At 42.8% G+C, this 25208-nt stretch overlaps 2 protein-coding genes across 2 annotated transcripts in view; both read right to left on the bottom strand.

Moving 5' to 3' along the window:
* Positions 1–25208, bottom strand: part of LOC132352193 (T-cell surface glycoprotein CD1b-2-like) — a 122360-nt gene that overhangs the window by 65033 nt on the left and 32119 nt on the right. The gene's annotated exons all lie outside the window — the stretch shown is intronic.
* Positions 897–6086, bottom strand: CD1D (CD1d molecule). Its single transcript, XM_059902449.1, has 5 exons — positions 5489–6086; positions 4914–5192; positions 4119–4397; positions 3066–3162; positions 897–2964 (listed from the first exon to the last, which is right to left on the bottom strand). Exons 1-5 carry the CDS (start codon positions 6069–6071, stop codon positions 2943–2945), a joined length of 1260 nt encoding a protein of 419 aa, XP_059758432.1. The 5' UTR covers positions 6072–6086; the 3' UTR covers positions 897–2942.

The raw sequence follows: 25208 nt of genomic DNA, 5'->3' as shown, positions 1-25208 counted from the left end.
ACTCAGCGGAAACCTCTGGGCAGCAGGTGGACTTAGCAGAGGCCATATGACCATCTGAAGAGAGGATGGGGCACTGGGAGGGGCAGAAAGCCTTCAGAGGTCTGGTTTCCATGTGAAGGTTATTGCCAGGCTGAAGCTACAAGGTTACTGAGTGTCCATGAGCTCTGGGCACATGGCTGAGGCAGCACCCCATAGGATGCCTTCACACCCACTCTGCTGACCCGCCCTGCGGTAGCTGGAAACTACAGGAGAGTGCCTATCTCCTGCAGGACCTCTCCAGGGCCCTCTACTGGAAAAGCTTATCATTGTGCTCGCTTTGAAGAAGAAATGATTAGAGGAATTTCATCCATTATCACTGAGCATATAATGAAGGGTGAATTTGGAGTTCAAGGGCAATAAATTGACACCCAGCACAGCACTCAGTAAGGAACCCGATATCCATAAAGAGAATATTAGCACACTCTAAAATGAATTCTAAGGACTTCCTGAGATATTTTGAACTGAGTATTTGAAGGAAGAAGACAGAATTTCCTAGAGAAATAGACATTTACCTCCAAAATAAACCAAAGTTGCTTAAAAACGAACCAGAGCTAAGGTAAATTCATGCTGAAGCATTCCCAAAAAGATTGCAGAAAGCACTTTAACACACATGCCCTAAGACTGCAGAAGGCCAATGGGACTGGGTCAGAAGCTTGACACTGCTTGAGGAAGCGAAGCTGAAGCGCATCACCTGAGGGAAGTGTGGTACCCAAAACTGTTAACAGGCCCTACATTTTTAAAGGCATTGCAGATTGCCAAACATTTGTAAACATTTGCTCCCCACAGCATTTGTGAGATAAACTATCTCAGTCCATTTGGGCTGCTATAACAAAATACCATAAACTGGGTGGCTTAAAAACAATAGAAATTTATTTCTCATAGTTCTGGAGGCTGGGAACTCCCAGATTAAGTGAGGGTCCACTTTCTGGTTCATAGACGGCAACTTCTTGCTGTGTCTTCACATGGTGGAGGGGATAAGGACCTTTTTTTATTATTTATTTTACATTTTTATTATTATACATTGGAGTATAGTTGATTTACAATGTTGTGTTAGTTTCAGGTGTATAGCAAAGTGATTTAGTTATACCTATACATATATCTATTCTTTCTTAGATTCTTTCCCATATAGGTTATAACAGAATATTGAGTAGAGTTCCCTGTGCTATAGATAAGGACCATTTTTATAAGGGCACTAATCCCATTCGCAAGAGCTCAGACCTCATGATTTAATCTCCTCCCAAAGACCTCACCTTCTAATACCATCACCTTGGGTATTTGGTTTTCAACATATGAATTAGCGGGGGTTGGGGGGCGGGGGACACAGGACATAGACGTTCAATCTGTAGCATGATCAGGACAAACATTATTATCTCCATTTGGCACAGGAATAAAGTGAGTCAGAGGAGACTATGGTCTCCTGATCCAGTGCACTTGCTTGTTCACCTCACTGTATCTCTACTTCCGGCTTCAATTTCCCCTCCCTCTAGGAAGCCTTCCCTAACTAATCTCAGGCCAACATTTTCACTTAGCATTCTGAGGAATCCATTGCTTAGCACTGTACAATACCTGCAAACAGCAGTTCTCTAACTGAACATCAGAATCATCCGAGGGCTTGTTAAAACACAGGTTACTGGTCCCCACTCCCAAGATTTCTCATTTCAGTAGGTCTCATCTTTTGGGGGGGTGGCCCAAAATAATTTGCAAGTTTCCAGCTGATAATGAGGCTACAGGTCAGGAAACCACAGTTTCGGAACCATTGATTTAGAAACTAGCTGGATTTCCACCCACATCCTAGGTTCAACCTGAAAGTGCAACATAGAAAATGCCAAGTCTTAATTTTCTCAAGCAAAGACTTCAAAAGTTTAGTCTCAATTTTTCTGGATGTTCGAGGGCCTTGAGTGCCAAGAGACGACTTCCCTGATAGCTAACAGATGATTTTTAACTTGGCCTTCTCATTTTTTTGGCATCCGGAAGGGCTGCTGTTCCTCTACATTTCCTGCTTCTTTTCTCTAGGCTAAGAATAGAGCAGACAGTGGGGCCATCATCACTAGCGCTCACGTCTACCCAAATGGGTTCAGCCCAGCCCACATATTGTCTCATTCAATAGCTGTAAGTAGGACCACTTGAGAAAAATATCCCTACCAAAAGTAGCTTTTTCTACATAATATAAATACACCATGATTTCTCCTCTTTTAATCAAGTTACGCCAAGTAAAAAGCTTGAGACACCTCTGTTTCTTACAGCCTAATTTTCTTTTAAAGAGAAAATGTCCCTCTTTATAAACCCAAATTCACAATAGAAACTAGGTCCTGAAACTGCCGATATGTCATTCAGGACAAACTTTTTACATTAGAGACACAAACTGGGAGCCCCAGGGTTGTCATCAGCCAGCAGAGGTGTATTTGGGGTATCCCACACCCCAAATATTGTAAAAGTTTGAGTCAACACATTAATATCGGGGGTGTTCACATATAAACCTAGACTTCCACTTTTCTTGAAAAAAATGTGGGTTACAGCCAAGCCAGGGTCTTACTTTATACTTGATAGCAAACAGCTGGACCCGTTTCCTTTGGACAGGAAAAGTGCTTTCCAGTTCACTGCAGATTCCATCATTCAAATAATGACCACACACACACACACACTTACACCCCAGCCTTTATCTGCTTGTCCCTGAGAGGTATCTGAGTTTGCACTTCTGTTTTTACAGAACCACGTGGGCTTATACACTTGTAATATACTGAAAAAGAACTTAAATCCTCTTAGATAAAGTGTTCAAAGGACGTGACAAAAGCTGCCTTATGATTGTCCTCTGCTTCTTCAAGGTAGCTGTCTTTCACCCTCAGATTCTGAGCACTAAAGCCCTGAAATCCTGAGGTCCAGACAGACAGGTGTGGTGAGGACAGTCACAGGATGTCTTGATAGAGGCTGTGAGAGAAAACAAAGAGAGAGACCATAAGGAAAGGGGGAGAGGAGAAGATATGGGGAGAGAAGTTGAGGGAAGGAGGAGATGGAAAGGAGAGACTTACCGGTGCTTCTTAAACCAGAATGCAAAGCCTCCACCAATCAGAAGGAGGGACAGCAGTATTGCCATGGCAATCAAGCCCACAGAGGCATGGCTCCGGTCTGTTTGAGGGAACACAGGATGTGCCTCATCCCAGAATCCCACCCTATTTCAAGTCCCCTGGTATAAGCACATGTGAGGGTGCCAGGTGTTTCTTATTTCCTCCCCCACTTAATGTGCCCACTTGTATTCCTCTGAAGTTTAGGTGCCCCGTCTTTTCTCAGGGTCTGGGCATCCATAATTCGGTTCACTTCAGCATATGCTAGTGCAATATATAGGGGAAGGCACCAGTTTTGTTGCTAGGCAGACCTGAGTCTAAATCCAGCTCTTCTAGTTTCTAATGATGAGACTCAGGGCAGTTTACTTGACCTAGCTTAGCCTCAATTTCTCATCTATAAAATGAAAATAATAGTACCTGCTTCAAAGCATAGTTGGGATGATTAGTTGAAATGCTGTATGCAGAGTGTGCAGCTCACACAGAAGAAGCACTCAATAAACCACAGCTATCTCTGTTACCCTGCCTTTCAAAGTCCCCGGTTCTCTCTTCTGGGGAACAAATCCTCCTGGGATTCTGTACTTGCTGCCTATTCACTCTTCATCGCGGTGCGCGGGCCTCTCACTATCGTGACCTCTCTTGTTGCGGAGCACAGGCTCCAGATGCGCAGGCTCAGTAGTTGTGGCTCACGGGCCCAGTTGCTCCGCGGCATGTGGGATCTTCCCAGACCAGGGCTCGAACCCGTGTCCCCTGCATCGGCAGGCAGATTCTCAACCACTGCGCCACCAGGGAAGCCCAGTCTGGTTTTTTTTTTTTTTTGTATATGGAACACCTTGTCTCAGTCCTTTTTGAGTTCAGATTTTTATTCCTCTCCTTTCAGAATCCTCTCCTTCTATCCCTCCTGGTATGGGGCTTCATTTCCTCCATCTTGGGTGTGTCCACTCCCTCCCCTTCCCCAGTCCCTCCCTCTATGCTTGAGGAGCATCTCCTCCCATTCCCAGCTGGGCCCCGGTTCTATCTCACCCCAGTAGAGGATGATGTCCTGGTCTCCTAAACTGCTGTGCTTCACTCGGCAACTCAGACCAGTCGCCTCCCCAGCCGTCACATCCAGGGTTACTCGGAGATACCAAGTCTCATCAGCGTTGGGCACAATATCTCCTTGCTGAGTGCCAGACTGCTCCTGCTCGCCCCTCATCCACGTCACCCACACGGGTTTCGGGTAGAATCCTGAGACATGGCACACCAGCAGCAGACGGCCAGGCCCAGGACTGGGGCCACTGGACAGCCAAGCCTCGGGCTTCACTGTATCCAACAAGGGAATGAGGGATCTTAAAGTGAAGACTCTGCATTAGAGGCTCTGGGCCTCATAGCAGGCTCATTCGTCCTACATTTCCACCTCTGGAGATGAACTCCCACAACTTCAATCCTTTTATACTAGCTTCTCCAGGAAAGGCTTCCCTGATCCCCATTCCCTTTCCTGATCCGGTCTACTGTAAATGCCCCTTCTCTGTACTCCCAGGGCACCCTGTGTTCAGCTGCAACATATGTAGCATGTTTCAAACACTGCTTGAACTGTTCATCTGTCTTATCATCTTCCCCCTCAAGCAGAGATCCTGCTTGACCCCCAGTGCTTATTTAATTCAATTCATGGAACCCAAAGGGCGCTCAGTTAATGTCTGTGGAATGAATAAATACCCTCACACCTTATCCATCCCCTTCTCTTCCCATGATGCTCAAAGGGATGTGAACCCTGGAATGAAAACCCCAGATGGAGCCCAGAGTGGAGTGGAGGGCAGGAGGTGACAGAGGCAGGCTGACCTTGCTTCTCCAGCTCGGACTTCCCTGTCTCCAGGATGCCTCTGAGAAATCGGGGGCAGATGTCGTGGAGGAGCCACTGCGCTGTTTCCCTGGTCCCTTGGTCCTGGTTGAGCACCGTGCAGGCCATCTGGCCCCAAGGTGGGGCATCTGGAGCTGACACCCAAGACGTTCCCTGGAAACTCAGGACATCTCTTCCTTGAAATGCTACACGGATGAAGCTTTCTGAGGTGTTCCCCGGGAGCACCTCACATCCAGCAGATACCTGGATCTCAAAGGGGTCTGAGGAGAGGAATGGAGAGAGAGCTATGAAGGGCTTAAAAGATTGGAAAGGGTGGAAGAAATTGGCGTGAGGTTTACACTGGGGACCCAGAGTTCATGTAAATGAGAGTGGGTGACCTGTAGCAGGAGGAACAAGGGGTATTTTGACAAGTCAAGCTGAGACCTCTCAGGCAGCAGTGGAAATCAGAAGGGAGAGAGGAGAGAATCTTATCAGGTGGGGCCAGAACCTCCCGGCTGGGCTCCTGCGTCCACTGTCTCCCCCGGGCAACTCTGCACGATCCCATCCCTCAGCTCACAGTCGATGTGCAGCATTTTGACGAATTCCCGTATGTCCCTGGTGAAGCTTCTGCGATAAACCTGAAATGTTTGTTGCAGCTGCTCCCACTGCTGGTCGCTGAATGTGCCCTGGGACCAGGGCTTCAGGAAGCAGATGGTGCCCGAGTCATTGCGCCAAGTGTAGGCCTGCAGGTCCCTCAGCCACGCCAGGCCATCCGTACGCATCCAGCTGCTGTTGGCGAAGGACGAGATCTGGAGGCAGCGGAGGGGGAAATGCCTTTGCGGGGCTGGAGAGAATGCAGGTCGGAGGGGCCGAGGGAGCGGTTGGCAGAGCAAAGAAGGGAGAAGGAAGAAAAAAAGAAACAAACAAACAGATGGGCTTGGTAAGGGGGGGTGACGTCTACTAGCTCTGAGCCAAGCTCCCTCTCCCGGGGCCGGGGCCGAGGAGCAGGAGGCGGGGAGCATCAGGTTCTCGGGCGGGTGGATCAAGCTCCCGACTTTCCAAGGTGCATCTGTCTCCACCCTCCCGCAGCGAGTGTCGGCCCCTTTCCCAGCCCGGCTCCTTCTCGAAGCCCTCCACCCGGGCGCCCCTGTTCCACTCATCCTCAGAACTTCCCTAAATCTGGGGGAGCCTCCAGAACAACAGAAACAGCGGGCACCCCACGTCGCTGGGCGTGGGAACCTCGCGGAGCTGCTAGCTCTGCTCTCAGACCACGGACCTCAGGCTCCTCCCCCGGCCCCTCCCTCCTCCCCGCCCCCCACGCCCTCCCACCAGCCCCTGGTTTCCGCAGGCCCCGAACAGCCTGAACTTGACCAGGTTGCTGGCCAATTCCCAAGCCTGGACGCAGGCAGGACTCCCATTCTGGCTTGCCCGGGGTTTGCTTCCAACCCAGTCCAGTCCAGGGGTCCCTTTTTCATCTGCCAGATGGTCTGTCCCCTCGTTAGGTGTTTGAGCTGCAAAGAGCCCTGGTCGGTGTCCTAGGAATCCTGACACAGTCACTCAAGTGTTTCTCACAACCGGCTTGTCTAAATCTCCTTTTTCATCGTAGAGTTAAGGATAGCATGTGGAAACCTTTACAACCACTCTGTAAGTTTTAAAAACAGGACATAAAGTTGTATCTATCGTATAACTTCTACCATGTTAAAAATGCAAAAAAAAAAAAAAAAAGTTTTTAAGTGAGAGGGAAGTCCATGGCTTAGCAGTGGTTGTCCCTAGGCGGAGAGACTATGGATGATTTCAATCTGCTTTACATTTTTTATGTCTTCCAAAATTTCTACAAGTGCAAACATCACATTAATAATAAAATAATAATATTAACCCTAATTTTCTCAGTTCTACGTTGAGCGGATTGGACTGGGTTGGCTAAGATTTTTCAGGCTTTAATATCCCAAGATGCTTCCACCTCAGTGTCCCCATCCCCAGCCCCTCTTTCCTCCTGTCATGGTCCCTGCATCCACCCCTCCATTTTCTCTGTCTTGCCTGACTCCTTTTGGAGGACTATCCCTAGACTCTCCTCTTCCTCCCCTCCCATCTCCCACCTGGTCTCTGCCTGCTCACTTTCTCCTCTGGCTCCTCACTCATTCACTCTCCAAATATGAACTTCTGTTTGAAAGAACAGAGACAAGATTATGATGCATACCTAGACAGCCAGCTTCCTACTTCTCACACTGAAAATAAAAGCAACAAGACCTAGTGGTTCAGAACTTCAGATCACGGTGAGAAAAGAAGGCCCCTCTTTGGTGAGTCTGAACCTGGACAGCACCCTGGCACCTCCCCCACCACTTCTTTTATCCAATCCATCGGCAACTCTCCTCTATTTTACCTCTTTTGAAATATCTCTTGTGTGTGCTCACTTGTCTACATTTCCACCTCCACCACCACCCTATCCTTTTGCCCCACCTCCTGAAACAGCTTTCTCAGGATATGGCCTACAAGACTGTGTGCCGTCTGACCTTGGTCTACTTTGCAGCACCATCTCTCACCTTAGTCTCACTTGTACTGGACCATAATAGCTGATATGCTTTCAGTTCCTCTAATATGCAAAGCTTCTTCCTGTCTGAGGTCTTTGCACAAATAATTCCTTCTGTTTAAAGCTCTTGGCCTCCTCCTCCCCTCACTCCCTTACAATCCACAGTTATCTCCTTCCTTCTCAGATCTCAGCTCAAAAGTCATTTTCTCAGGGGAGTCGTCTCAGACCTCCCAGACTGTGTGAACAAAGGCAGAAGAACTAGGTCAGCCCCATCTCCACTCCTTGTACACCAGCTAGCTTTGTAAACCTTTCCTCCCGGCACGTATCAGAGCTTGTAATTATAGACATGTTCACAAGTCTGTCTCTCTGTGTCTTCTCCTCAATCCACTAAAGAGGGGCCAGAATTCAAGGATCATGTTTTCTTCCCATTCTGCCAACATTAACGCTTCCATTCTCCCTCACTCTGCTGTAGTGAGAGCCCTGAAGAGAATAGGCTTCTGCTGCTGCTTCTGCTTCTAGGCTGGCATCTTGGAGATAGCCCTTACCCAGCCTATCTTCTGATGCTTAATGTTGCCCCAAAGCTGTTTGCGATAACATGGAAAAATTATTTCTATTATTTCAAGTAAGGGGTTAAGTGATTAAATCAGGATACAAAATTGCCCGAATAGTGGATAGAAGCCTGGAAGGGAGGGAAGCTATGAAGACGGAAATAAAAAGAAAAATAGTTATATGAATCATGGAACAATATCTAACTTTGCATTCTTGAAATTTCCAACCTCCCTTTAAAAACTTGCACAGTTCTGTTTAGTTTATCTGTATCTTTAAATTTTCAAGTACTATCATCTTTTCAGACATAAAGACAAGAACTATTTTTTATCAAGAACAAAAAAACAGACAGTTGGGGCTTCCCTGGTGGCGCAGTGGTTGAGAATCTGCCTGCCAATGCAGGGGACACGGGTTCGAGCCCTGGTCTGGGACGATCCCACATGCCGCGGAGCAACTGGGCCCGTGAGCCACAACTACTGAGCCTGAGCGTCTGGAGCCTGTGCTCCGCAACAAGAGAGGCCGCGATAGTGAGAGGCCCGCACACCACTATGAAGAGTGGCCCCCACTTGCCGCAACTAGAGAAAGCCCTCGCACAGAAACGAAGACCCAACACAGCCAAAACTTAAAAAAAAAAAAAAAAAAAAAGTAAAAAACAGACAGTATAGCCTTCAAAAATTAGGATTACCTGGAGATAAATATATTTTTCCAAAGGTCGGTTGAGTCAGTCAATTTTTAGCTATTCCAAGATTCACTGCTTTCTTCTGGGAAGGGACTCATGGAATCATGGAAGAACCTTTTGGGGCAAGACTCACCCTCACATACTGGGGGTCAGAAAACCAGAGCACAGAGAGGTGGTGATTTACCCAAGTCCTCAAAATCAGCCCATGGCAGGGAGAAGTCAGCCATAGTAACTTCCACTTTGCCCAGGAAATGGCTACGATCCACGCCCCCAGATTAATCATGTCTTTGACTTCTAGAGTGTTTCTGGTTTCCAAAGAGCTTTCACATATGGCATTTTGTTTAATCCCCATAACAACTGTGAGAGATAGGGATTGTTATTCTTACTTTGTAAATGAGGAAAACAAATCAAAGAGAGTACAATGCAACACACAGTAATATCTCGGAGTCCACACTAGAACTTGATCTTCTAACTCCTGGTCCAGCATATTTCCTTTTCTCTCACAGCTGCATTCTGAGGTTGTACCTCCTACTCGAAGGAGGTGGTTAAATGATATGACTAGCATAGTTTCTTTTAACCTTGGGAGTCTGTAATCCTAGGTCATCACAGCTAGAGAACAGAGTAGGGATTTCTTGGATGGGAGTGAGGTTGGACTAGAATCCAAGAATCACAGATGACTTGACTAAAAATAGCCACAAATATAATTGGTTATGGACTAAGTAATCAGAAGCCCAAGTATCATGAAGGCTTTGTGAGTATTCCTCCCACCTCCCCACCCCCTACCCCTCTTCCCAGAGAGAGGAATAATGGAAACTTCCTGCTTTCTGCTGATTTTACCAAGCTGGCTTCAAAGTCATCTGTCTCTCTCTATTGTATTCTGATTGGTTCTGATCACCATATGTTGATTTGCATAGTTCTCTTTTTACTCCTGGCAGTACTTTCTGATTCTCTTTTTACTCCTAGCATTACTGTTCAGTAGGCTGGTTTGGTTTAAATTTCTGAATAAATTTCCCCACTGATCTCCATAGTACTTTCATTTGCTCTTACTGATTTATATGAATCATACACACATATCACTATCTGAAACTAACCGACTCACTTATTTTGCTTGTTTATTTTCTGATCTGTTTCCCTGGTCTTACTCAATACTATATCCCCAGTAAGTACAACATGGACTAGAAGATTGTAGATGATCAATAAATATCTGTTAAGCAAAAAACTTGCCAAGCACATTTTCTAGGTCTACAGCTATTCTAAGTGCTTTACAGCCATGGTCTTCTTTAATCCTGGTAAATATCCACAAGGTATCTTATTGATTTTGTTCACTGCTGTCTTCAGCACCTAGAATAGTCCCTGGGACAGTTTAGGCACTCAAATATTTTTCCCAAAAAACTGAAGATAAGTAGTATTAATCCATATTTTATTTATGGGGAAAAAATTGAAGTACAGAGATTTTAAATAACTTTTCACCAGCTTATAAATATCTACCGTAGGAGTGTAACTTAAGTGTCTTCTTCGCAAATGTCATGTTCTTTTCACTGTACTATGTATCTTCCTTCATACTACCCCCAGAGAACACCTGAGTATGCTGGGATGTGGGAGGGCTGTTAAGGTGGAAAAAGTAGGTTAGAGTGAGGGAGAGCCAGGAGTTTCAGAACTGAAGATACTTGGGAAACCTTCTCTCAAGAGAGAGTCAACCTAAAACATTTATAGATAGAGTATTGTCGACTGAAGAAAAAGGCACAACCTAAAAGTTGTATGTTTTAGGGACCTTACTGAGGACTAGAGCCTAGGAGACAGTCTCTCAAATAGCTCTGAGGAACTGCTCTGAAGAGGTAAGAAGCCAGGTTATATAGGAGATTTTGCTAAAAAAAAAAAAGTAATCAAACATCAAAAGATTACTGCTAATCACAAAAAACAGACATCTAGAGTTAGTGATTTTAGTGCTTTCCTATGTATGGGAAGATGCTAGAGTCTGGGCACATTTAAATTATTCCTTAGATATGCATCTTAACCCCCGGGCCGTGGACCTATACCGGTCCACAGCCTGCTAGGAGCCAGGCAGCACAGCAGGAGGTGAACAGAGAGTGAGCGATCGAAGCTCCGTCTGCCACTCCCCATCGCTCGCATTACTGCCTGAACCATCCCCGCCCCCCGACCCCGCCACCCGGGTCCACGGGAAACTTTTCTTCCACGAAACCGGTCCCTACTGCCAAAAACGTTAGGGACCGCTGATCTAGGGCCAGTATTCTATTTTTCTCCATCCTGAATTCCCCTCAGGGCGCACCACTGGGGGGCTAGCTACAGTAGCTGATGGCTTGATGGCAGGCAATACTGTCATTTACTGGAATGGCAGATGGAATGTGAATGTGCTCTGTGCGTGTGTGTGAAAGAGAGACAGAGACACAGATAGAGAATGTTGTGAGGGAGAACGGAAGGGAAAATGAGAATGAAACTGCATCGTCCATTACATAGTATTCAAGCTAACATAGCAGCAGTGTAACCAGCAAGCATTGTTGGAGTAGATAGAAGCCTCGGGAGTTGTAGACACTGCGGATATACTCTATATGTTCTATAGCTCAACAAAGAAAAATTGTGCACTATATGTTGTGGTCATATAGCAGAGTCAGAGAATCTAAAATTTAGATTCAAAGATTTCCATACCAAGTCTGTAAACGCACAGTGCGTGGATACTATGCACAGTACCGTACTGTGCACAGTAAACTGAAATAGGCATCATGTATATCAAACAGCAATCCAGATCTAGATCTAGCAATTCCACTCCTGAGTGCATACCTAAATGCATGCCTGTGATCTCGGAGAGGCAGCAGTGAGTGGTGGCTTGAAGCAAGATCTTAGTTCCCTGCCCAGGAATTGGACCTGGGCAGCCGGGGTGAAAATCAGGAATCCTAGCCACTAGGTCCACCAGGGGCTAGAGGCTAGAAGCAGAGTTCCCCTGGCTCATGCCCCCACTGAAAAATGCATTTCTCAAAGAGGCAAAAACTGTAAAAATAGGTGCAAAGTTTATTATTAGAGGCACAGCACAACAAGTGGGAGAGCACACAGAGAAACACTTTGTTTATTGAAGACAGAAGCAAGGCAGAGATATACAGCTGGAGAGAAAGGGTGTGGGCATCCTCCCTAATGAGGAGGAGTGCAGTAAAGAGGCAGTTAAATCATTTATATAGGAAGATGTGGTACATATATACAATGGAATATTACTCAGCCATAAAGAGGAACGAAATAGTGCTTTTTGCAGAGATGGCGATGGACCTAGAGATTGTCATACAGAGTGAAGTAAGTCAGAAAGAGAAAAACAAATATCGTATAATATCGCTTATATGTGGAATCTAGAAAAATGGTACAGAGGAACTTATTTGCAAAGCAGAAACAGAGTCACAGATGTAGAGAACAAACTTATGGTTACCAAGAGGGGGGAAGGGGGTGAATTGGGAGATTGGGACTGACGTATATACACTACTATGTATAAAGTGAATAGCTAATGAGAACTTACTGCATAGCACAGGGAACTCTACTCAATGCTCTATGGTGACCTAAATGGGAAGGGAATCTAAAAATGAGTGGATATATGTATACGTATGACTGATTCACTTTGCTGTACAGCAAGAAACTAACACAACATTCCTCCAATATACTCCAATAAAAATTAAAATACAATATAAACTATACTCCAATAAAAATTAATTTTTTTTTCACACACACACACTGTATTTTATTTTTACAAGAGGTAAATAGACTGACACCAAGCATTGTACATGGATGACCACAACAAAAGCAACAATGATTGCAATTACCAAATATGAAACACACTCATACTATGTCATAGTATTGACATTCAGTCCATTAATCCTCCACTGTAACAGCTCCTTTACTTTGCAGTGAAAATTGATTTGTATATTCTTTGCCTCTGAGTCCTTGTGGGATTTTTTTTTTTAATTCAGACAGAAAGTCACAAAAATTATACTCATCCTCATCAGTTCACTCAGTCCCATGTAATTATTTTTTTTTTCATCTTGATCTTTTGTTAGCACTTTTATGAGTTCATCAGTTTTTCATTAGAGTTCTGAAAATGCTTATTCATTCAGTTCAGCAGTACAGTCAGTTACCAGAAATCTGTACTTGTCAGAGTCTTTTCCATGAATTTCTTGAAGATGAAAGCCTTTTATAGGAACATATTTGCAAAAGCATCAGAGTACACCCAGAACTGTCTGTAAATGACAAAAGACTTAAAAATGACCACAGTTAAAGATTTGATGAAAGTTCATAATAATGCAGTTGACAAGAAAATTAGTTATTTCTGAGATATAAATTTTAAAGTAATAACTAGGATTATGACTTATAACATTATACCAGAACATATAAGATTTTTAGAAATTTCATGTAATGTCTGAAACATTTATATTAACATATTTCCATACAAATACAAATATAAGATTTTTAGAAATTTCATGTAATGTCTGAAACAGTTATATTAACATATTTCCATACAAATAACCCAATGAAAGTTTAGTATTAGTTGTTTTGTTTGTTTTTTTATACTGCAGGTTCTTATTAGGCATCAGTTTTATACACATCAGTGTATACATGTCAATCCCAATCGCCCAATTCAGCACACCACCATCCCCACCCCACCGCAGTTTTCCCCCCTTGGTGTCCATATGTCCATTCTCTACATCTGTGTCTCAACTTCTGCCCTGCAAACTGGCTCATCTGTACCATTTTTCTAGGTTCTGCATACATGCATTAATATACGATATTTGTTTTTCTCTTTCTGACTTACTTCACTCTGTATGACAGTCTCTAGATCCATCCACGTCTCAACAAATGACTCAATTTCGTTCCTTTTTATGGCTAAGTAATATTCCATTGTATATATGTACCACAACTTCTTTATCCATTCGTCTGTTGATGGGCATTTACGTTGCTTCCATGACCTGGCTATTGTAAATAGTGCTGCAATGAACATTCGGGTGCATGTGTCTTTTTGAATTACGGTTTTCTCTGGGTATATGCCCAGTAGTGGGATTGCTGGGGCATATGGTAATTCTATTTTTAGTTTTTTAAGGAACCTCCATATTGTTGTCCATAGTGGCTGTATCAATTTACATTCCCACCAACAGTGCAAGAGGGTTCCCTTTTCACCACACCCTCTCCAGCATTTGTTGTTTGTAGATTTTCTGATGATGCCCATTCTAACAGGAGTGAGGTGATACGTCATTGTAGTTTTGATTTGCATTTCTCTAATAATTAGTGATGTTGAGCATCTTTTCATGTGCTTCGTGGCCGTCTGTATGTCTTCTTTGGAGAAATGTCTATTTAGGTCTTCTGCCCATTTTTGGATTGGGGTGTTTGTTTCTTTGATATTGAGCTGAATGAGCTGTTTATATATTTTGGAGATTAATCCTTTGTCCGTTGATTCATTTGCAAATATTTTCTCCCATTCTGAGGGTTGTCTTTTCGTTTTGTTTATGGTTTCCTTTGCTGTGCAAAAGCTTTGAAGTTTCATTAGGTCCCACTTGTTTATTTTTGTTTTTATTTCCATTACTCTAGGAGGTGGATCAAAAAAGATCTTGCTGTGATTTATGTCAAAGAGTGTTCTTCCTATGTTTTCCTCTAAGAGTTTTATAGTGTCCAGTCTTATATTTAGATCTCTAATCCATTTTGAGTTTATTTTTGTGTATGGTGTTAGGGAGTATTCTAATTTCATTCTTTTACATGTAGCTGTCCAGTTTTCCCAGCACCACTTATTGAAGAGACTGTCTTTTCTCCATTGTATCTCTTTGCCTCCTTTGTCATAGATTAGTTGACCATAGGTGCGTGGGTTAATCTCTGGGCTTTCTATCTTGTTCCATTGATCTATGTTTCTGTTTTTGTGCCAGTACCATATTGTCTTGATTACTGTAGCTCTGTAGTATAGTCTGAAGTCAGGGAGTCTGATTCCTCCAGCTCCATTTTTTTGCCTCAAGACTGCTTTGCCTATTCGGGGTCTTTTGTGTCTCCATACAAATTTTAAGATGATTTGTTCTAGCTCCGTAAAAAATGCCATTGGTAATTTGATAGGGATTGCATTGAATCTGTAGATTGCTTTGGGTAGTATACTCATTTTCACAATGTTGATTCTTCCAATCCAAGAACATGGTATATCTCTCCATCTGTTGGTATCATCTTTAATTTCTTTCATCAGTGTCTTATAGTTTTCTGCATACAGGTCTTTTGTCTCCCTAGGTAGGTTTATTCCTAGGTATTTTATTCTTTTTGTTGCAATGGTAAATGGGAGTGTTTCCATAATTTCTCTTTCAGATTTTTCATCATTAGTGTATAGGAATGCAAGAGATTTCTGTGCATTAATTTTGTATCCTGCAACTTTACCATATTCATTAATTAGCTCTAGCAGTTTTCTGGTGGCAGTTTTAGGATTCTCTATGTATAGTATCATGTCATCCGCAAACAGTGACAGTTTTACTTCTTCTTTTCCAATTTGTATTCCTTTTATTTCTTTTTCTTCTCTGATTGCCGTGGCTAGGACTTCCAAAACTATGCTGAATAATAGTGGTGAGAGTGGACATCCTTGTCTCGTTCCTGATCTTAGAGGAAATGCTTTCAGTTTTTCACCATTGAGAATGATGTTTGCTGTGGGTTTGTCATATATGGCCTTTATTATGTTGAGGTAGGTTCCCTCTATGCCCACTTTCTGGAGAGTTTTTGTCAGAAATGGGTGTTGAATTTTGTCAGAAGCTTTTTCTGCATCTATTGAGATGATCATATGGTTTTTATTCTTCAATTTGTTAATATGGTGTATCACATTGATTGATTTGCGTATATTGAAGAATCCTTGCATCCCTGGGATAAATCCCACTTGATCGTGGTGTATGATCCTTTTAATGTGTTGTTGGATTCTGTTTGCTAGTATTTTGTTGAGGATTTTTGCATCTATATTCATCAGTGATATTGGTCTGTAATTTTCTTTTTTTGTAGTGTCTTTGTCTGGTTTTGGTATCAGGGTGATGGTGGCCTCATAGAATGAGTTTGGGAGTGTTCCTTCCTCTGCAATTTTTTGGAAGAGTTTGAGAAGGATGGGTGTTAGCGCTTCTCTAAATGTTTGATAGAATTCACCTGTGAAGCCATCTGGTCCTGGACTTTTGTTTGTTGGAAGATTTTTAATCACAGTTTCAATTTCATTACTTGTGATTGGTCTGTTCATATTTTCTATTTCTTCCTGGTTCAGTCTTGGAAGGTTATACCTTTCTAAGAATTTGTCCATTTCTTCCAGGTTGTCCATTTTATTGGCATAAAGTTGCTTGTAGTAGTCTCTTAGGATGCTTTGTATTTCTGCGGTGTCTGTTGTAACTTCTCCTTTTTCATTTCTGATTTTATTGATTTGAGTCCTCGCCCTCTTTTTCTTGATGAGTCTGGCTAATGGCTTATCAATTTTGTTTATCTTCTCAAAGAACCAACTTTTAGTTTTATTGATCTTTGCTATTGTTTTCTTTGTTTCTATTTCATTTATTTCTGCTCTGATCTTTATGATTTCTTTCCTTCTGCTAACTTTGGGTTTTGTTTGTTCTTCTTTCTCTAGTTTCTTTAGGTGTAAGGTTAGATTGTTTACTTGAGATCTTTCTTGTTTCTTTAGGTAGGCTTGTATAGCTATAAACTTCCCTCTTAGAACTGCTTTTGCTGCATCCCATAGGTTTTGGGTCGTCGTGTTTTCATTGTCATTTGTCTCTAGGTATTTTTTGATTTCCTCTTTGATTTCTTCAGTGATCTCTTGGTTATTTAGTAACGTATTGTTTAGCCTCCATGTGTTTGTCCTTTTAACGTTTTTTTCCCTGTAATTCATTTCTAATCTCATAGCGTTGTGGTCAGAAAAGATGCTTGATATGATTTCAATTTTCTTAAATTTACTGAGGCTTGATTTGTGACCCAAGATGTGATCTATCCTGGAGAATGTTCCGTGCGCACTTGAGAAGAACGTGTAATCTGCTGTTTTTGGATGGAATGTCCTATATATATCAATTAAATCTATCTGGTCTATTGTGTCATTTAAAGCTTCTGTTTATTTATTTTCATTTTGGATGATCTGTCCATTGGTGTAAGTGAGGTGTTAAAGTCCCCCACTATGATTGTGTTACTGTCGATTTCCTCTTTTATAGCTGTTAGCAGTTGCCTTATGTATTGAGGTGCTCCTATGTTGGGTGCATATATATTTATAATTGTTATATCTTCTTCTTGGATTGATCCCTGGATCATTATGTAGTGTCCTTCCTTGTCTCTTGTAACATTCTTTATTTTAAAGTCTATTTTATCTGATATGAGTATAGCTACTCCAGCTTTCTTTTGATTTCCATTTGCATGGAATATCTTTTTCCATCCCCTCACTTTCAGTCTGTATGTGTCCCTAGGTCTAAAGTGGGTCTCTTGTAGACAGCATATATATGGGTCTTGTTTTTGTATCCATTCAGCCAGTCTATGTCTTTTGGTTGGGGCATTTAATCCATTCACGTTTAAGGTAATTATCGATATGTATGTTCCTATGACCATTTTCTTAATTGTTTGGGGTTTGTTTTTGTAGGTCCTTTTCTTCTCTTGTGTTTCCCACTTAGAGAAGTTCCTTTAGCATTTGTTGTAGAGCTGGTTTGGTGGTGCTGAATTCTCTTAGCTTTTGCTTGTCTGTAAAGCTTTTGATTTCTCCATCAAATCTGAATGAGATCCTTGCTGGATAGAGTAATCTTGGTTGTAGGTTCTTCCCTTTCATCACTTTAAGTATATCATGCCACTCCCTTCTGGCTTGCAGAGTTTCTGCTGAGAAATCAGCTGTTAACCTTATGGGAGTTCCCTTGTATGTTATTTGTCGTTTTTCCCTTGTTGCTTTCAGTGATTTTTCTTTGTCTTTAATTTTTGCCACTTTGATTACTATGTGTCTCAGTGTGTTTCTCCTTGGGTTTATCCTGTATGGGACTCACTGCGCTTCCTGGACTTGGGTGGCTATTTCCTTTCCCATGTTAGGGAAGTTTTCGACTATAATCTCTTCAAATATTTTCTCAGGTCCTTTCTCTCTCTCTTCACCTTCTGGGACCCCTATAATGCGAATGTTGTTGCGTTTAATGTTGTCCCAGAGGTCTCTTAGGCTGTCTTCATTTCTTTTCATTCTTTTTTCTTTAGTCTGTTCTGCAGCACTGAATTCCACCATTCTGTCTTCCAGGTCACTTATCCATTCTTCTGCCTCAGTTATTCTGCTATTGATTCTTTCTAGTGTAGTTTTCATTTCAGTTATTGTATTGGTCATCTCTGTTTGTTTGTTCTTTAATTCTTCTAGGTCTTTGTTAATCATTTCTTGCATCTTCTCAATCTTTGCCTCCATTCTTATTCCGAGGTCCTGGATCATCTTCACTATCATTATTCTGAATTCTTTTTCTGGAAGGTTGCCTATCTCCACTTCATTTAGTTGTTTTTCTGGGGTTTTTTCTTGTTCCTTCATCTGGTACATAGCCCTCTGCCTTTTCATCTTGTCTATCTTTCTGTAACTGTGGTTTTTGGTCCACAGGCTGCAGGATTGTAGTTTTTCTTGCTTCTGCTGTCTGCCCTCTGGTGGTTGAGGCTATCTAAGAGGCTTGATGGGAGGCTCTGGTGGTGGGTAGAGCTGACTGTTGCTGTGGCGGTCAGAGCTCAGTAAAACTTTAATCCACTTGACTGTTGATGGGTGGGGCTGGGTTCCCTCCCTGTTGGTTGTTTTGCCTGAGGCAACCCAACACTGGAGCCTACCTGGGCTCTTTGGTGGGGTTAATGGCAGACTCTGGGAGGGCTCACGCCAAGGAGCACTTCCCAGAACCTCCGCTGCCAGAGTCCTTGTCCCCACAGTGAAACAGAGCCACCCCCCGCCTCTGCAGGAGACCCCCCAACACCAGCAGGTAGGTCTGGTTCAGTCTCCCCCAGGGTCACTGCTCCTTCCCCTGGGTCTCGATGCGCACACTACTTTGTGTGTGCCCTCCAAGAGTGGGGTCTCTGTTTCCCCCAGTCCTGTCGAAGTCCTGCAATCAATTCCCACTAGGCTTCAAAGTCTGATTCTCTAGGAATTCCTCCTCCCGTTGCCGGACCCCCAGGTTGGGAAGCCTGACGTGGGGCTCAGAACCTTCACTCCAGTGGGTGGACTTCTGTGGTATAAGTGTTCGCCAGTCTGTGAGTCACCCACCCAGCAGTTATGGGATTTGATTTTACTCTGATTGCGCCCCTCCTACCGTCTCACTGTGGCTTCTCCTCTGTCCTTGGACGTGTGGTATCCTCCTTGGTGAAGTCCAGGGTCTTCCTGTCAATGATTGTCCAGCAGACAGTTGTGATTCTGGTCCTCTCGCAAGAGGGAGAGCACGTCCTTCTACTCCGCCATCTTGGTTAATCCCCTCCAAATGACATATTGAAGCTTTACAACATTCCTGTTTGTGCAGCCCATGCCGTAGGAGGTCAATTTATTATGGAGTTTCATTGGCTCTTCAACAGCTAAGTCTTTGAATGGTCTCACTGGATCTTCACCAGCTAAGCCTCTGTCAAAAAGCTTTTAAGAGTTTGTGCCATTACCATCAAGGAAACTTCAGTAACATTCTCTTAGTTCTGTAGGTCAGAAGTCCAGGTGGGCTCAACAGGATTCTCTCCGGAGAATCTCACAAGGCTGAAATCAAGCCATCAGTTTGACTGGGCTCTTATCTAGAGAGTCTGGGGAAGGATCTACTTCCAAGTTCATTCGTGGTTGACAGAATCTAGTTCCTTGTGGTTGTAGGAATGAGGTCCCTGTGTTCTTTCTGGTTGCTGGCCCGAGGTTGCTCTCACTTCCCAGAAGTTGCTCTCCAAGTCCTTGTACCTTAAGCTCTCAACAGCACATCAAATCCTTCTCTTGCTTGGAATCTCTCTAACCATCCCTTTTGCTCTAAAAATTAATTTTAAAAAATCATTTATATAGGGCAGTTCTTCCAGGTCTTTGTTCTTTGTTTACCTTTGGCCAATTATCTGGTTTCTTTTTCCATGCCTGACCTGCCCTAGGACCCTCCCCAACCTGTGTGCACAACTGTTTGTCCAAGATGGATTCCAGCCCAGAGGCCTATGGGGGTGGGGGGGTGTGGCACCACCTATTATGGGGTGGCACCCCCTCCTTTTTGACCCCCAAGGAGCCTCTGTGTGCATGTGCCATGTCTCCCTTGCCCCAAGAAGGGGAAATATGTGACCTCTTGATCCTTTACTCAAACAGGGTTTAGCCCCTCTCTGTCCCTACCATGACTGTTACCTTAAGGTGTCCACAGGAGACAAAGCCTGGCTATTTACCCTGTTCCTGTTGTTATTTTCATCTCGAAGTGCAAACAGGAGGCTGGTTGTAAATATCTACCCTAGATCCCACCTGCCTCCTTCTTCAAGAAATGTAAACAGGAGGCTAGTTGCAAATGCCTAGCCTGGAGCCCATCTATCTCCTGCCTCACCTGCGTATACCAAGAGACATGATCATAGCAGCATTGTTTGTAATGACCCCAAACTGAAAATGTGTTCATTTATCAACTCAGGAGTAGTTGTATTTCTTTAAGTGGAACCCTTACCTCTTTCTTCAGTTTGGAATATTCTCATTTCATTATCTTTTGATGGGTCCTTCTGCATTACCCTTGCTATTTTCTTCTAGACTTTCGATTGGCTATATACTGAAGTTTCTTCTCTCCTCTACATCTCTTTAGCTCATTTTTATACTTTCCTTCTTTTTAATTTCTCTTAGTGCATTTTGGGTAATTTCTTTAGAGCTATCTTCTACTTCACTAACTTTACCTTCAATCATCTCTGTTCTGCTATTTAACTTGTACATTGACTTGTTAATATTGACTAATTTCTCAGTTCTCAGAGATTTATTTGATTTGTTTAATCCTTTTTGTCATGCTGTCCTATTTTTTATTGTGGCTTCTATTCCTTTTTTTAGCTCATTAAACATTTTGAGCATACTTATTATCTTTTTCACATTATTTTATCTTTAATTCATGGGATGTGAGTTTTCTTATTGTGTCTACTGATTCTTTTACCAATATAATTTGTACTTCTTATTGTGTCATCTCCACAGAGATTTTTTTTTTTTTTTGGCTGTGTTGGGTCTTCGTTGCTGCGTGCAGGCTTTCTCTAGTTGTGGCGAGCGGGGGCTACTCTTTGTTGCGGTGTGCGGGCTTCTCATTGCAGTGGCTTCTCTTGTTGTGGAGCACGGGCTCTAGGCACACAGGCTTCAGTAGTTGCAGCACACAGGCCCTAGAGCACACAGGCTTCAGTAGTTGCGGTGCAAGAGCTCAGTAGTTGTAGTGCATGGGCTCTATGGCATGAGGGCTTCAGTAGTTGTGGTGCACGAGCTCAGTAGTTGCAGCACATGAGCTCTAGAGCGCAGGCTCAGTAGATGTGGTGCACAGGCTTAGTTGCTCTGCAGCATGTGGGATCTTCCTGGACCAGGGATCAAACCCATGTCCCCTGCATTGGCAGGAGGATTCTTAACCACTGAGCCACCAGGGAAGTCCTCCACAGAGATTTTTTATTATGTTTTATATTTTTTTTCTCTGTGGGAGTCTCATCTGACCTAGATTATGGGAAAAATCCATATAGAACAGTTTTGCATTTGTTTTTGTCAAGGCCCCAGGAATGTCAATGGCCCCAGATCAGTTCTTGTGTTAATTTCTTATCATGTAGTTCACACTCTATGCAGACAACAAAATATCAAGGCCTCACACCAGTGCGTATCACAAGCCTGGGGTTTTAATTTCCCCAGGATATTTTTTAAAATTTTACCCAAGGACCTAGCAAGTTTTTTCATCACTTCCCAGGGCCAGTGGGCAGGGTTTTCTTGTCCCTCAGTCATAGACTTTTCATCTGTTAGAGGATCCAGCTTTATGCAGGGGACCTCTTTTGCAGAGCCCCATCTCCCATGATCCCAAGGCAAAGTGTCTGGTCCCCACATGGGCAAGAGAAACCCAGCCCCCAGCACCTAGGCATAACCAGGACAAGAACACAAATGAGCTGCCACTCTGTCACCTCACTCTTGCTATTATGGGTTTAATGCTTCTCTTTGTTACAGGCAGGCTTGAACTTGACTGTGTTGTTTATAATCTTTATGTTACATTTCACTCAGCATTTACAAGTCTTTGAAGTATGTAAGTATGTGTTGAGATGGGTGAGCAGTCTCTATTACCTTACTCTGCCTTGGTTACCAGAAATGGTCCACTATGATGTTTGATATTGCCCTGAGCACCCTGACGGGAGAGGAGCATTTACAATTGCATCTTGTCCAGAAGAGGTCATTCAAAATGGGGAAGGGTCTGAAATTATCAAAATGAAGAACAGTCTAAAGGGACTGTGGATGTCTAGTCAGTGTCTAAAGGTCTGTCATAAAGAAATGGGAATTCACTCACTTCTCAGTTGCTTTGGCTGGTGGCATTAGGTTCAGTGTGTGAAAGTTACCAAAGACAAAATTTAGCTCAACACAAAAATGAGCATAGTTTATAGCTGTTAAAGGTATCCGATAGGACTTCCCTGGTGGCGCAGTGGTTAAGAATCTGCCTACCAATGCAGGGGACATGGGTTCGAGCCCTGGTCTGGGAAGATCCCACATGCCGCAGAGCAATTAACCCCGTGCGCCACAACTACTGAAGCCCACGTACCTAGTGCCTGCACTCTGCAACAAGAGAAGCCACCGCAGTGAGAAGCCTGAGCATCACCACGAAGAGGAGCCCCCACTTGCTGCAACTAGAGAAAGCCCATGTGCAGCAACAAAGACCCAATGCAGCCAAAAATAAATAAATAAATAAATGTATATTTTAAAAAAAGGTATCCAATAAAGATAGTCTGATTTTGAATTTGTTTTTGCCATAAATTTACAGTCTAGATTTTATTTTGGCCAGGGGACTGAAAAATTGTATATTAATGTATCTAAAATATAATTTTTTTTAAAAAGGATAGTCTGATTTTTTTTATGAACTCCGCCAATAAAGATGTCCGTACTGGACCTGGTTGGCCATCTGCCAAATGTACTGAATATGTTGAAGAGATTACTGCATGGATTCTTGTAATTCTAAGATTCTCTGGTTTTGTGACAAAATTCTAACCCTGTGGGCTCATCTTTCATTGTCTGTGACTCAAGTAGCCTGGACACCTAAGCTTATAGCTTAGATATATCTGGGAGCATTAACTACCTGTGAAATGGAACAAGATTCATAGAGTACCAAAGATGGAGGAAAAAAACATCTTAATGGCTGCTTTCTCACAATCCCCAGCTTTGACTTCAAAGAGAGGAAAGGAGTACCTACCCTTTTGTAATGGTTCCTCCATGACTCACAGTTCACAAAGCAGATGCCTTTGAAGAGAAAACATTATATAACTACACCTGCCATATGTTATTTCTTTTACCATATGTTGCCATATCTCTTAATCTTTCATTATTCTTCTTGTTTCCTTCTCCCCCATCTCTCTTCCTCCCTCTCTCCCTCCACCCATCTTTCCCCCTCTTCTCTCTTTCTGGCTGCTCTATATCTTCATCTACATCCAGCCAAATCATCTCCTTCCTCCTTCCCTTTCCTACTTCCTTCTCCCCTCCTCTTCCTTACTCCATTATTTCATCCCTCCCTTCCACTTCAGCTCCTGAGTGCGGTATGCTCCCACATTCCAAATGTCAATGTGCCTGTAGTGTTCCAGGGATTCAAAGCACTGTCCAGGAGCATAAAAATTGGGTTTCTACCGTGACTGCTCCAGCCATGACCCCTTTGGTCAGTTTCTATTTCACTCACAGTGTGAGCTTTAGGGAAGTTGACATGTCAACCAAACTTGAGTTTATGGAAGTGAAGTTGCCTCTCCTGGGTATAATGCTTTAATTGCAAATATTTCTTGAGCGGTTTCTACATGCCAGCACTACAGTAAGCACTTTACATTTATTTTTCTCTTTTGAATTTCACAACAGCCTGATAAATTAGGTACCTTTATTAACCACACTGTACAGTTAAAAGTGCAAAGTAACTTGCTAAAGGTTATACAGTTTGAGGGTGGCAGAGATGTGATTTGAGCCCAGAGCCATGTTCTTAACTACTCAAGAATTCAGTCTCCCACCAGAGGAGGGGAAGGTAGGGGAGGGTCTTAGCTCCTTTGTCCTATCCAGTGCTATGCTTGGAGCAGGTTTGGAGAATTCAGAGTAAGGCCAGATATCCCTGCATAAAATAAAGCACTTTTCAGCCCAGAGTTTTTTCATAGTGACACTAAGAGAAATTGAGCAAGAAGATCTGATTAACTTTCCCTATATCACTTTTAAAAGCAGAAGCACAGAGGACAAAGAAAGTCTAAGAAGAGGAGTTAAAATCCAGCTTCCCCATTTTTATGGGCAAGTCATTTAACATCTCCGAGTGTCCAGTTCCTCATTTATGAAGTGAGAATCTCATATGAGGCTTACATAGGAGATTAGATAAAGTGTTTAAATTATCTGGTACATAACAGACACTTGGTATCTTTTAGTTGAATCTTAATCCAATTTCTTTTAGTAACACAATCCCTTCCCCAATTTATGCAGACCCATCTCCAGGCTAATTCCAACTCATCCATCGATTCTGATGTTTAATCCAGAAACACTTCTCACCACCACCTCTCATCACCCAATCTCAGCTAAGTGACAGTTCTGTTTTTCCATTAGACCCTGTGCATGCCCTTTTCATAGCTCTCACCACACAAACACTGTCTACCTAGCAGTCTCCCCAACTGATCTGTGAATTCCTGAAGGAGGGGGATCTTTCCATTTATCTCAATATTCCCAGTGCCAACAACAGGGTCAGACACATCACAGGTGCTCAGTAAACTTTTTTTTTTTTAATTAAAGTCCTATTTTTAAACTATGCCAACTGTGAACTTAACACACTTTTTGTTTTTTTGGTTTTGTTTTTGTGTTTTAATACTTTAGTCTTTTAGAGTAGTTTAAGGTTCACAGCAAAGTTGAGAGAAAGGTACAGAGATTTCTCATACATCCACTACCCCTACATATGCATAGCCATTATCAACATCTCCCACCAGAGTGGTACATTTCTTACAACTGATGAGCTACATTGACACATCATTATTACTCAAAGTCCATAGTTTACCTTAGGGATCACTCTATGGGTTTGGACAAATGTATAATGACATGCATCCATCATTATATTATCATACAGAGTATTTTCACTGCCCTAAAAATCTTCTGGGCTCTGCTTATTCATCCCTCCCCCCACTTCCCACCCCTAGTAACCATTGATCTTTTTACCATCTCCTTAGTTTTGCCTTTTCTAGAATGTTACATAGTTGGAATCACACAGCATGTAACCTTTTCAAATTGGCTTCTTTCACTTAGTAATGTGCATTTAAGCCAAGTTTTTTCATGGCTTGATAGTTCATTTCTTTTTAGTGCTATATAATATTCCACTGTCTGGATGTACCACAGTTTATATATCCATTCACCCACTGAAGGACATCTTTATCGTTTTCAAGTTTTGGCAATTACAAATAAAGCTGCCATAATAATCC

Source organism: Balaenoptera ricei, chromosome 1 (genome assembly GCF_028023285.1).
Source record: "Balaenoptera ricei isolate mBalRic1 chromosome 1, mBalRic1.hap2, whole genome shotgun sequence".
NCBI classification, from domain to species: Eukaryota; Metazoa; Chordata; class Mammalia; order Artiodactyla; family Balaenopteridae; genus Balaenoptera; species Balaenoptera ricei.
The sequence above is the reverse complement of the archived record's forward strand: the minus strand, read 5'-3'. Positions and strand labels throughout refer to the sequence as shown.